Source organism: Vicia villosa, unplaced genomic scaffold (genome assembly GCF_029867415.1).
Source record: "Vicia villosa cultivar HV-30 ecotype Madison, WI unplaced genomic scaffold, Vvil1.0 ctg.001367F_1_1, whole genome shotgun sequence".
Classification (NCBI taxonomy): Eukaryota; Viridiplantae; Streptophyta; class Magnoliopsida; order Fabales; family Fabaceae; genus Vicia; species Vicia villosa.
In genome coordinates this window covers 28706-42287 of record NW_026705592.1, presented here as the reverse complement: position 1 = coordinate 42287, position 13582 = coordinate 28706, and the positions used below count along the sequence as shown (strand labels likewise).

General features: G+C 31.0%; 1 protein-coding gene across 2 annotated transcripts; it reads right to left on the bottom strand.

Annotated features, from left to right (window-relative positions):
• Positions 1-223: 223 nt before the first annotated feature.
• On the bottom strand, positions 224-3756 carry LOC131634844 (probable galacturonosyltransferase 4). 2 transcript variants are annotated; one of them, XM_058905466.1, is made up of 9 exons: positions 3279-3756; positions 3134-3168; positions 2964-3008; positions 2763-2844; positions 2430-2683; positions 2077-2336; positions 1617-1974; positions 926-1501; positions 224-734 (listed from the first exon to the last, which is right to left on the bottom strand). In XM_058905466.1, the coding sequence occupies exons 1-9, from the start codon at positions 3382-3384 to the stop codon at positions 459-461; spliced, it is 1992 nt and encodes a 663-aa protein (XP_058761449.1). In that variant the 5' UTR covers positions 3385-3756; the 3' UTR covers positions 224-458. The 2 variants fall into 2 exon arrangements, with proteins under 2 accessions (XP_058761449.1, XP_058761450.1); XM_058905467.1 differs by having other exon boundaries at positions 2430-2668.
• Positions 3757-13582: the final 9826 nt, after the last annotated feature.

Here is a 13582-nt window from a genome sequence, read left to right as displayed (position 1 = left end):
TTCTAGTACCAGCATTATTTAACCATTTCCTACCACACCCTCCTCTAATTACAACTTACAAATTCCATTGTCGGTGTAGCCAACTGTTTCCAACAAACTTCAAACATCATAAACTCAATAACTACAACCAACAAACCAACATAACTTTATCTGCTAAAGTTGCATATACAAAACAACAAAGGGACAAGAAACTACAAGACAAAATAGGTGTCTTGAGACAATCTAAAACTTAAAAAATAGCCTCTTCATTTCATGTTTCATTTACAAGTACAGTTAGCATCTTCTGCACTTCATTGGCTTTTAATCTTCTATGTGCCAATTCAAAAAATACCAATATAAAACATGAAAATAAACGTATACAAAAAAATGGATGTTGAAGCTTTAAAAAACATAAGCCCTACACATTATGGATTTGACATCACAAAACTTGAATGATATCAAAATGACTGATCTCTAACCTATGGATTGATGTTGCATTCTCGCAAATAGACGTGGCCATAGTTGACATACTTTGTCCAATAACTTCGAAACTTGGGAATACTTATCTCCAACCATGGCTTCATGTTCCCGTTGTAGTGCATCACAGCAGCCCGCTCGATTTCTTTTTGGTTGACATTGTGATTGTAGCCAAGACCCAGCACGTGCCACGATCGGTTTAATGGGAAAGTACGTTTCCAGAATGTTATGAGACCTGGTGGCAGTGTTCCTAACTTCCATAGTTGTCTATCATGATTCTGGATTTCAGTTTGAATACAAAAGAAATCAGTTCATAATTCAACCAAGAAATAAACAAGATATCTCAAAATCCAAGGAATGCATATCTAGGGCCTAACATGTGTATTACTAGTGTCGACATGTCAGTGTCATGTTTGCATCCGCTTCGTATCATATAGAATACTTGCAAAAAAATGAGTGCATTACTTACCAGATTCTGCCAGTTGTGGTAGATTTCTGTGATCTTTTGCCTCTTCCACTGGACTAAATCAAATACATTCATTCCGTACGCCCACCCACAAGCATGTGGGTCGAAATGCTTTGCAATAAGAGGATTAGAGAAGTTAAGATAGCGATCAAATCGGTGGAAACTTTCGCCACAAGTTTCTACAGCTCCGTTTACATTGCCTTTCAGGTCAACTGACCAAAGACCGGTCAGATCCTTCTGCACAACTATATCATCGTCCAAGAACAGCACTTTGTTGAGCTTTGGAAAGACCTCAGGCAGGTAGAAACGTAGATGGTTCAAGATAGATAAATACTTTGGATTCCGAAACTTTAGGTTTGAATCAGAAGTTGCTCGATGAGCCTTGAAGTAATAATCTATCATAGCTGGGGAAGCCAACTGCTTAAGAACAGGGCTGTAACTTGCATTCAACCATTTGAAGTCTTCAATATTCTGAACCTGAATGGTTGCCTTGCCAGGTGGATTCCCCAAAAACCACATCCTCATTGCCGCGTAATTGAGCCTATCGGTAACAATATGGAAAACATGTTTCGTCGCATCCTGAAAATTCATTGGACCAATATTAGTATGAGCAAGTGCTGCCATTCATTAGGGAATAAAAGCACCAATGGTTTGTTGATTTTTGAAGAAATTTGTCAAATTAGAAACAGTTTACCTTAGCATTGACAACAGTTGAGTTCACAACAACAGCTGTTGCCAATATGTTGTCCGAAAATATTGCATAATGGTACAGATTTGGGTCTTCTAACTTCTCTTGATTAGCGAACTGTTGCTGAGAAGCATTCAACTTATAATAATCAGTTGTAAGACGCAACGGAAGACAATGAAGACCTTTGGGAAGTGTTTTTGCTGTCAATTGTGTTAAGAACAAAGTCTGCTTCTTGAGCACATGTAGCTGCTCTTCTGTTGAATGGATCATAGCCCGAAGCTTCTTCACAGAAGCCGCACAGTCGTCTTGAATTTGTTTTCCTTTTAACAATGTTTGCTCCATTGCCTTCATTTTCTCCTTTGCACTGCCATTAATTAGTTGCAAAACAGTGGGAAATTTTAGCTATAGCTATTCATCACGTTTATATGAATCATAATAATGGGTCAATTTGAAAGAGGTAACATACTTCCTAGGTAAATCAGAATCTTTGGTTGCTTCCCCAACAACTCGTGTTACTTCTTTAACCCTTAAACGAAGCTCCCGAGTGAGATGAGGGTTGCTTTTAACCACTGGAAGAGAAAGGAAGACCTTCGCTTGGATGAGCTGATCTTTTAGTTGTTGTACTCGAGCATCTGATGGCAATTGGTCATTCTGTTTATACGTCTCAGGTCTTTTCTTGTTTCCGCCAGAAGTCTCGGTTGCTTGTTGTTGCTCCAATATGGTAGCCTGAAAAGAGATTAACCAATTATAGTGATCTCAAGTAATTGACACAAAGTGAACAAACATACATATAAACCAAGAGGAAAATATATCAGTTACCTTAACAAGAGGCTCTTCGGTAGAATCATGAGTCAACTTCCCATCATGGTCATCAACATCAATAGCATCTTCCCCACTCACATGTTCACCAATTGTATCACCTTTCTCCAAACTCCCATCACCGCCTTGACTTCCTTGCTTAGTTTCATCTGTAACAAGTTTGATGTTGCTATCCTTTTCAGTTTGATCTTCTTCTGTTGTCGTCGACAACACCCTAGCAGATACATGCTCCCTCGATTCTGCCAATTGCAAGGCTAAGTAAACACAACATTGATGTCACAAGTTAACAAAAATTCAAGAAACATAACCCTAACATCTAACCGAACAAAATACCTTGAGGCAAATTCCTACTATTAACTGAATCATCATCTGTATACACAACTCCAATAGGTTCCTTAAGAACAGTCGAAGTTTCCTATTCAGAAAACAAGATATTTCAGCAATAAATAGAAAACCATCACAGATTCAACACACAGAATTGAAAATTATATACAAAATATAAAAAATGGGAATACAAAAATAAAAGAACATTACCTGAGGAAGCAGATTCAAGTGACTAGAATCAGCAGCACTGAAAGGCTGACACAAAACACAAAAGAACAAAAATCAAAACTCAAAGATCTCTCTAACTATCACTCATTCTTACTCACACAAAACAAAAGAAAGAACCAAAGAATCAATTAATTTCACTAATAATCACTTACAAAAGCACTAACATCTTCAATTAAATCTTGTTTGGCTGCAAAAACACATTAAAACAACAAAATAACCCAAATTCAACATCAAATCAAATAAACAAAATAAACAAGAAAGAAAAATTATCAATAAAGACAAGAAAGGGAAACTCACTGGACGGTGGAGATTCAGAGGAACCAAGACGATCAGTGTAAAGAACAATAGGAGCAACAACAGTAATACAAAGCAACACCACCACAATGTTTCTAACCCCTATCATTACTACTATACAAAAACGCTCAGATCCTATTCAGTTACGTATGAGAGAACAAAAAGAAAGAAACTTTGAGAAGAATAAAGAAGACCCACTTTATATTTCTCTTCTGGGTGTGTTTGGAAATTGACTCCAAACACAAAAGTGCAAAATTTTCAGCTTTTGTCACAAGGGTTATGGAAGATGGAAGAATCTGAAACACATTCAAAAATCTGGAATTTATGTGAATGGGTTAGTGAATTTGATGTTGAGAATGGAAGAAACGGAAAAAGAAAAAGCAATGAACGAAGATTGAGGAAGAGAGAGAAGAAGAGAAGAGAACGAGTCTGTGTGAGTATTGAATTCAGAATCTGAAATCTGTATTTTGTTGTGTCACTATTTGCAAACGGAAACTTTTTATTTTTTGTTATTGCTTTTAATTAATTAATTGCTTAAAAGGATGGTGATAAACGGAAATAATTAATTAAAAATACGCGCAAAATCAATAAAATGGAAAAATAATCTATTTTAATATATAAAAATGAATTACTACCAAATTGCCTTAATTACCCTAATGACAAACAATAAAACATGGTTTTGCATACCCCTGAGCGTAATTTTACATTTAATCATCATTACATTCCAACACTTTACTTAATGCAAAAGTTAATTATTGGAATATGTAAAAACGTGCACAACTAATAATCATTACATTCCAACAACTAATTTAATGCAAATCTTTTTTATTGGAATATGGAAAATATGCACTACGTTCTATGCCACCCATCTAATTAATTTAATTTTTTTATTCGAATATTGCAGCAGCCAAATTAATTATTTCATTGGAATATCAAATAAACTAAATTTTTGGGTATCATTATTCTCCCTCTATATATTCCAAACAATATCAAATAAGCTATTGAGATTCACACGACAATAACAATATTTTCCTTCTCTCTTCCATTTTATCTCCATCCTCTCTCCTTGGCCGTCAAACCCTAAAATAAACGGCTTCCACCTTTAGATTCGCTTCACTGCCTCTTGGAAACCCATTTTTTCCCATCAACTTTTTAAACGTAGAAAAATTGAAACCCTTGCACTTCTTTCGTCCTCCTTGCTTTTTCCTTCATCATTGAAAGACAAATCTTTCATCTTCACTTCATCTTCCACTCTTCTTTTTTTTTTGTTTGAAAAAATTATCTCAATACGGTATGCTTCTTCCTTCATCTTACACTTTTTTGTTTTTCATCAATCATGGTATTTGATATCCTTTTCCAAAACTCACCAACCACATAAAAATCCTCAATAAGCAACAACACAACATAACTATAAGAAGAGTTTTCCAGCAGTAGAAGAGAGAATCAATGAACAAAAGTAAATAAGGAATCAAAATATAGTATCCGTCAAGCTTCGATTTTGTTACCAGAGAAATTATCATCTTCGTAGGTAACCTTTTTTTGCTCCATTTTCAATGATGTTGATGTTGTAAAACGTTTTTTCCTTTTAATTGTTGTTTCTTGATGTTTATTCCGAGCGATTTTAGGATCTTAGGGTTTGTTTTCTTGAATCGATTTGTGCGTATGGTTTGTTGTCCATAAATTCTGGGATGAGATTCAGATTGGGGTTTGAGTTTGAGGGAATTTGTTTTTGGTATGTTTCAATTGTGTTTGGATGGAAACTGTTAGTTTGTTTTCATGGAGTTTGGTCATAAAAAGGGCATGAGTTTTTCTTTTCCATGGTTAAACAATTTGAGAGGTGATTGAAATGATGGAAAAAAATTCACGTGTTGGTTTAGTTTCTTTCATTTATTTTTTTTAATTTTAATTAATGGTAATACCAAATGTTCATATGCTATTGGTTGGTCAAAAAATCTTCATAAATTTTACTCAAGTTTTGTGAACTGAGTTTGGATCCAGTAATATATAATTTTGAATAATACAGTCACACTAATATGCTCATAAATGGCAAAAAAAAATAAAATGGCACAACTGTTAGTTTTATGTTACAGATGTTTTATGTCGTTTCTGATAAAAGTATTGAATCATTGTGATTGCTACAGTGCATGCCAATCTGCTTTGCAAGGAAAAGGAAAGCGTGATCGTGATCGTGAATGTTCTTATTACAAGTTATCCATCATTATTCCAGCCTATAGGAATTAATACAGATATATGATTCTATGCATAGCCAACACAGATTCACATTATTATGCCGATTTTCAATGGTCTGTTAATAGTGGTGGAGCCTATACGAATTAATGCAGATGACTTTTTAAATCTTTTGCAAGTTGAAGGCAATTTTTGATTTCTATGATGTGATTATGAATATGATTATTAATATTTCATTACTACAAGTTAAACACCAACATCTTTTAATAAAAAATCCAATTACTCTAATAAAATAATTATTAAATCAATTAAATGATATTTAATATTTTAACTAACCTGATATAAATGAGATGGAATATATAATTGAAAATAAATAATGAGGTTTAAATATGTTTAATTGTATTGCAATATGTTGTTTATATATAGATTATGAGACTTATAAATAAGTAAATAATTGATACTATACCCTACCATTTTGATGTTTTTTTTATTACATAATTTTGTATAATTATTCTATTGTTTTAAGGAATTTTTTCATTACCCTTAATCGTAATTACAATTTCTAAACGTAGATTTTATGAAAGGATTGTAGTAATATTTTTCTAACCTTAATATTAAAGACTCATTATTATAATAAAAATATATAATGGGTGGATATGAGATAATGGGAAATTATAATAAAAATATATAATGGGTGGATATGGAATAATGGGAAATGAGTCCCTGTAAAATAATTATTCTTTTAATTGGATGTAGTAATATTTTTTTAACCATCTATCAATTTGATTTATTTGTGATATTCTTTTAAAAAAATAATATATTAACTTCCATTACAAACACTATTAAAATATAATTAATATTATTAAAATTGTATTTTACCAAAATATTTTAATATTATATTTTGCGGTTTATATTATACACGTATGATTTTAATAAAGTGAGATAAGAGTCAAAATACATTGAATTTTAAATTTATCCTAATATATTAGTTAAGCTGAATCCGTTAGATAAGTTAACATATATAGATTGTTGTATAAATATTCATGGTGAAAAACTAAAGGACCCAATAGAGGTAGGTTTTAGTTGTAGGTAGTAATAATTAAACATCATTTTTATTTAGAGAGTTTAAAGAAAATGTCATTGAGAATATGTAGTTTTAGGTGAGTAATAATTAGTTGTCTTTTTTAACATTACAAAAAAGATTTTGTATAGAATTAAAAATTAAAAATTAAATACATATAAAATCTTTCAATACCATTATTGTATCTTCCACCTTGAAAATAGTTGAGATTAATTCTAATTTATATTCATTCCTTTAATATCCATAAAAAATTGATTAAATTAATTCTAATTTATATTCATTCCATTAAATATATCAAATACAAAAAAAGAGTTGGTATTGACCATTTTTCTATGAAACACAAAATTGTTATTCTTTGTATATTTTATAGTAGATTTATTAACTATTTTTAATTGTATGTTCATGTATGAGAATGTGAATATCGTCTGTCCATCATTCAATTAATATTATTATTATTATTATTATTAATGAAATATATTTTAAAAAAATCAAAATCAAAGGGAAGAATTCAATTAATATTATTATTATTATTAATGAAATATATTTTTAAAAAATCAAAATCAAAGGGAAGAAATTTAAAATGGAGATTCTATAGTGAGTGGATCTAAAATTTAAATTTAAATTTAATATATAATAATAATTCCTAATTAATAGGTTCCAAAATACAATCATTACCAATACAATAAATATTCGCCTATTTAGTATCTATTTTATTGTAAATTAGTCTCAATATATATTTCAACCTTTAAAAATGGAAAGTGTTGGTCTAAAAATAATAATTTATGTTCTAATAATACAAGATTATGAAGAAAATTATAACTTATTTTTTATTTGATAAATATTCTATTTTTGCTATTGGATTTGCAATTTGAATTAAATATTTTTGTTGTTTTTATTCCATTACATTATAATTTTATAGGCAACAATAATTTTCTTCTATAAAAAATTGTTTCAATCAATTAAGTATGATTTCTTTTATAAATTTTTTAAATAAAAATATCATATACCTGATAAAAAATGATATATATTATTATTACATGATACAAATAAAAATAAAATTGACATGAAAAAATGTTAGCATTTATTTATGATAAGATGTTAATATTTATTCTAAAAGTTGACACATATATTTGTTTTTATTAAAAAACATGAGAAAATTATGATTGATGAATAAACAATTTTTTTTATGAAAGACACAAATTTATTTCTTTTTTATATTTAAAATAAAAGGCCAAGATATCAACTATTATATATTTATTTACTATTTATAAAAATATTATATATAAGTAGTGTACATCCTCATATTTAATTCTTTAAAAAAACTTTTAATATATTTAATTGGAAAAAAATTGGTACATGAATTTCACGGGAGAGTTTAAAATTGGGATTGCAATTTTTTCACGTAAAATTTCAAAAGGAATGATAAGATTTCACGGGAGAGTTTCACTACGATTCTCTCCTATAAAAATTAAATATATGATTCACTGAAGTTCAATGGAGAGTTAAAAAAAGGATTAGGATTTGATTTAATTCATAAATTAAATATGATTTTTCAATTTATTTATTTCAATCTAAATAAAAAATTAACTACACACAAATAATTATAAAATGCATTAAATATACTTTCTTTGTTTTTCATGAAAAACACAATTTTAGTGCTAATAAGAATTCATCTTTAATTTTTCTTAACCATCATTAATTACAGTTCCAAATGATAACGAATAAAATATGTAGTATAAATTAGACAAGCATACTGTATATATAAATTTCCAATTAAATTATTACCATTTTTATTATGTATGTTTCAAATAATTCAAGCATGCTTCATTTCTTTTTCCAATTTAATTATTTTGATTCTCAATGTTAATTGTAGCTAACAAGTCTTAAATGCATTATTTTTTAACAGAAAGGTCGCACGTGAAAAAAAGAGAGTCACAAACACCGCTTTTGAACCACAGTCATTTCTAATTTCTTCCGCACAATGTTATTTATTACTTTAAATATTAATCCTATTTAATTATATTTGACCTAAAGTCTTTTCCCAAACCCTATTATACTTCCAACAATTTTTCTCGGTTAAAGAAATTAACATATTGGAAACAGAAAATTAACCTTTTGAATTTCCACTCTATTCATTCATCAAATTTTTGTTTCGATTTATAGTAGATTTATGATTCACACCAACCCCTACGTTTGGCTAAAAAAAATCACACGATTAACTTTTTTTTGTTTTCCAATCCTAATTTATTTAATAAAATATTAAATAGTTTTATTTTATTTTATCGCAATCCTTTGTCATTGATTAAACTGAACCTGTTAGACAAAAAAAAGATTGATCTGATATACCAATAGATGTAGATTTTAGTTGTAGGTGGTAATAATTAATAGTGTTTTTTAATTAGAAGTTTGAAGAAAATGTCATTGGGAATATGTAGTTTTAGGTGATAATAATTAGTCTTCTTTTTTAACATTTGCAATTATTAATATTTTTTAAGAAATAATTGATCTACTATTATAATAACTACTATCATAATAAGAAAATCGATGTCTACCAAAATTAATTTCATGTCCAAGTTTAAACAAATATTTTAATCCGATTTGCATGCCTTCAATTGTCGTTTTTCATCATCAACTCATATTAGCATCATCAACTCATATTAGCATGCCTTATGTCTTTAATATTTGACAATATCTAAAAACAATCATTATTTCTTTTGCATGCTACAAGTTTTCAAATCAATTCCAATATCTAAAATTCATATAACTCTCTACCTTCCATACAATATCAACAAATTTATAGTACCTTCACATAATTCAAATTCAAATAGAGGAATCAGTATAAAATAATTGTAAATAAACATACAAAAAAGATTTTGTATAGAATTAAAAATTAAAAATTAAACGCATATAACACCTTTCAATGCGCATTATTGTATCTTTCCCATTGAAAATAGTTGACATTAATTCTAATTTATATTCATTTCTTTAATATCTATAAAAAAAAATATTTGACATTAATTCTAATTTATATTCATTTCATAAAATATATCAAATATAAAGAAAAAGTTGGTATATAAATCTTTTTCTGTCAAGATTATAAATAAAATTATAAGTTATTTTTTATTTAATAACTTATTTATTTTTGTTATTGGATATGCAATTTGAATTAAATATTTTTGCTGTTTTTATTCCATTACATTAGTATTTTTGATTCGGTATGAGTAGCTAACACAAATATGAGAAATTAACGACATATTTGTGATAAGTAACATTAATATTAATAATATACATCTTTTGTACAAATTTTTATTTGGTAAATCAAATTAAATATATATTTAAAGTTAAATCTCATAATGTGTTGCATTGAATTATAATATGTCATTTCATTATTTTTTGTTTCTTGACTTATATAGATGTTATAATTTTTTTTGCAATTTTTTATTTTGATAATTTAAATTTGCAATTTGAATCATGCTCATAAAAAGGCGGGTAGACATACTAGGGGTGAGAGCCCATAAAAATCGTTGATAATGTGCGTCTGCGAAAAAAAAAGGCGGGTAGACATACTAGGGGTGAGAGCCCATAAAAATTGTTGATAATGATAGTACATAATAACTACATTATCTCAATATTTATTTATTTTTTTACTTTTATCAAGAACTATATTTTTTCAGACTTTAAATTGTGATCAACAATAATAATTAATTATCTCTACAAATTGATAATGTAAACAACTACAAATTGATAAATTAAATTAATATTGATATGATAATCATCATTGAAGAAATTATTTCGCTTAATTAATATATATTTTAATATAATTTTTTAACCATAACCATATTATATTTATTTAATATTTATACCGACTTTACGTGACCCGTGCGGGCGCACGGGTCCTTTACTAGTTATCTTGATAAAAAACACGCAATTTTTAAGAGAATTTTTCATCTCACCCCCATAAAGTTCTTATTATACACACTCGAATTGGCAAAAATAATTTTATCTTTTCGTAGATGTATCTTCAGAAACACTTTTTTTTTGTTTAACGTTGTTTTGTTCCGTAGATGTACATATGGAAGCATGTCGTAGATGTATCTACAGAACAGTTTGACGTTATAACTCGCGTCAGACCTTTCCCCTCCCCCATTCTTCACATTTTCAAACTTTAAACTCTCAAACTCTCTCAACCCCAAATATCAAACTTCAAATTCCTTTCTCCCGAAATCGACCTACATTATCAACATCAAGTATCAACACATTCCATCAAGTTCAAATCTCTATTTAATCGGTAAGTTTTCGATATTTTGAGTTATTTTAGAGTATTTGTGAAATCGAATTAGAAATTCATATTTAGGTGTAGAAATGATTGGATAGGTTCAGAAATATAGTTTAGAGACAATGTAGGTGTTGTTTGAGGTTTAAAACGGACGATCAAGCCACAAAAATGGAGCTTTTAGTGGCTAGAACAGCAGTCAGACGCCATTGTTGCATTTTTGAACTTCGGTGCCTTTCGTAGATGCATCTAAGGAAGATATGAATGTTAGGACATTCCGTAGATGCATCTACGTAAGCACCCAGAGTTTTTGAAACTAAGGTACTTCTGTAGGTGCATCTACGGAAGCGTGTTTTTCTGTTTTTCTTTTGTTGTTTATTTATAAATAACAGTATATAACTCGAGCTTGTTTGTATCATATTGCAGACATTATGACTCACAGCCCAGATAGAGACATTCATGGGAGGACCGCACAGTACGCACTCGTCCAGCGAGAACAGGCGCGTCTGATATCTCAGGTCACTGATGGAGCTACCATTCCTCCTGATGCACCTACGACATCTGATACACCCACCCCAGCCATTCCTTCTCTATCACCCACTCCAGCCAGGCCTTCTCTATCACCCGCTCCAGTCGGGCCTTCTCCGTCTCCTTCAGTCGGGCTTTCCCCATCTACTACTGCACCACGGAGGCCTTGGGATGATCTGAAGGTTCCTCACAATTGTCACCCTCCCGCCGACATCGTCGGGGAAATTCTTCTTCTGTTGTGCCACCTCCAGAGCTGCACGAGGATGATGCGGTACCGGAGCCTGTATGGTACTCCAGGGCCCTGTAGACGCATCCTTGTTGACTGGATATGCAAATCATGCAGTCAGGCGTATATGGGATGGAATATAAGTTTTATTTGATAATTACTTATTAATTTATTTTCTTCTGTTATGACCTTGCTTATTACTAACCGTTTTAATTTTTTAAAAACTTTAGAGTAGGGATCCCTAGAGGTTCTACAACCATGGGCGGAAGATAAAGGATCTCGCGTAGCCTGACCAGCAGTGATTTCAGGAGGTACTGGCAGCTTTTGGCATGAGGGACCTATGTCAGCTCAGCTACGCAACAATACATAATGGGATGCTGGCGGCTTTTGCAGAGAGATAGCATCCTGAGACCTTCTCATTTCGTCTACCTCATGGTGAGATTACCATCACCCTAGATGATGTGGCATGCCTCATTCATCTACCTATTGTAACGACTGTTTTTCTTTAATTATTTATTTATGTGAATTAATTGTGCATTATGTGTTAATTATATGTTTAATTGATTTTATGTTGTTTTAATTGGGAATTGTTAGTAAATAATATAAGTTAATAAATTAGGAGAGTTATTGGGCTTAAGGTAGTATTAGTAAGTGAGGGGTGTTAGTTAGAGCCCATTAGTAATTTAAGATAGTAAGGGTTTAACTAAAACAAGGGTTTTAGAGGAAATAGAAATTAGAAGTTCATTTTGGGGTTTTTGGTGAAAGAAGAGAAGAGTAGAGTGAAGAGAAAGAAAGGAATCTCAATATTGAAGCTAGAGTTGTCTTCAATCCAAACCTAAGGTAAGGGTGGGATTCTTTCATGCTAAAGGGATGTATGATGATGTTTTGGGTGGGATTTAATTGTATGTTGCATCCATGGAAGTTGTGTGTAGAGATGTTAAGGTCTATGAACAAATGCTTGATTTGATGATTTGAAATGTGTTCAAATTGATGTTTGATGATGTTATGATGTTATAAGACCCATAATATGTGTTGTATTTGTGTTTATACCATGTATTCTATGGTTGTTCGTGATGTTTGATGTTTTCCAACTTGATTGGGTTGAGTTTAGGGGTTTTGGGATGGGTTTCGTATGCTATTTTCTGTGTTTGGGGTTTTCTGAAAATCGCCAGTTCGCGTCGCGAACCCCTTGGCAGAAACTTTGGAAGTTCTGGATCTGCTCAGTTCACGCCGCGACCCCTTGTTGGCGCCGCGAACTGCTTGGTAGAAACTTAGGAAATATTTGATTCACTCAGTTCGCGCCGCGAACCCTGTTGGCGCCGCGAACCCTGTTTTGCAGAACTTTTTCTAAACTTTGAAATGTTGAATCTTTTGAACCGTAACTCCGTTTTAAGTGCCGTTTGAACCTACGTGAAGCCCTAATTGATGTCTTGCCATAGAATATGCTTTGTATAACTTTGAATACTCTTGGAATCTTCTTGAATTGGATTTTGTTGACATTGGATATCCGGAATTGATTATGTCGTTTAAGTTGATCATGTCGTTTACGTGGATTGTGTTGTTCGAGTCGATTATGTCGTTAAGTGTGATTGTGAATGTGCATCATTGAGTCACATTCATTGCATTGTTTGAGACGGCCCTAGTGGCAAATGTTTGAGACGACCCTTGTGGCGAATGTTTGAGACGACCCAATGGCAATTGTTTGAGACGGGAGTTTTACTCCAATGGTACCACATGCATTTGCATTGTTCGAGTTGCATAAGTAAAGTCGTGTGATGAGTCGTATTTGAATATTTGTGTGTGCATAACATGAATGTTATCTTGTGTCGATTTGATGGTTGTTTCGTTGAGCATATGTGATAAATGCCTATGTATGCCTTAATTGAGATTGATATTATTGTTGTCGGTAAGATGTTGAATGATGTGAATAGTAGTAAGTGATATATGTTTAGAAGTGGTGACCGATGTATGATTATCTCTTCGCTTTGAATATTATCATACCCTTCTTTATA

Excerpts from the sequence above, each read along its gene's own strand:
- LOC131634844 (XM_058905466.1), bottom strand. The coding sequence starts at position 3,384 with ATGATAGGGGTTAGAAACATTGTGGTGGTGTTGCTTTGTATTACTGTT. Across the intron at positions 2,684-2,762 it reads TAGTAGGAATTTGCCTCAAG|CCTTGCAATTGGCAGAATCG; the intron begins GTATTTTGTTCG and ends GTGTTTACTTAG. Across the intron at positions 2,337-2,429 it reads CCGAAGAGCCTCTTGTTAAG|GCTACCATATTGGAGCAACA; the intron begins GTAACTGATATA and ends ATCTCTTTTCAG.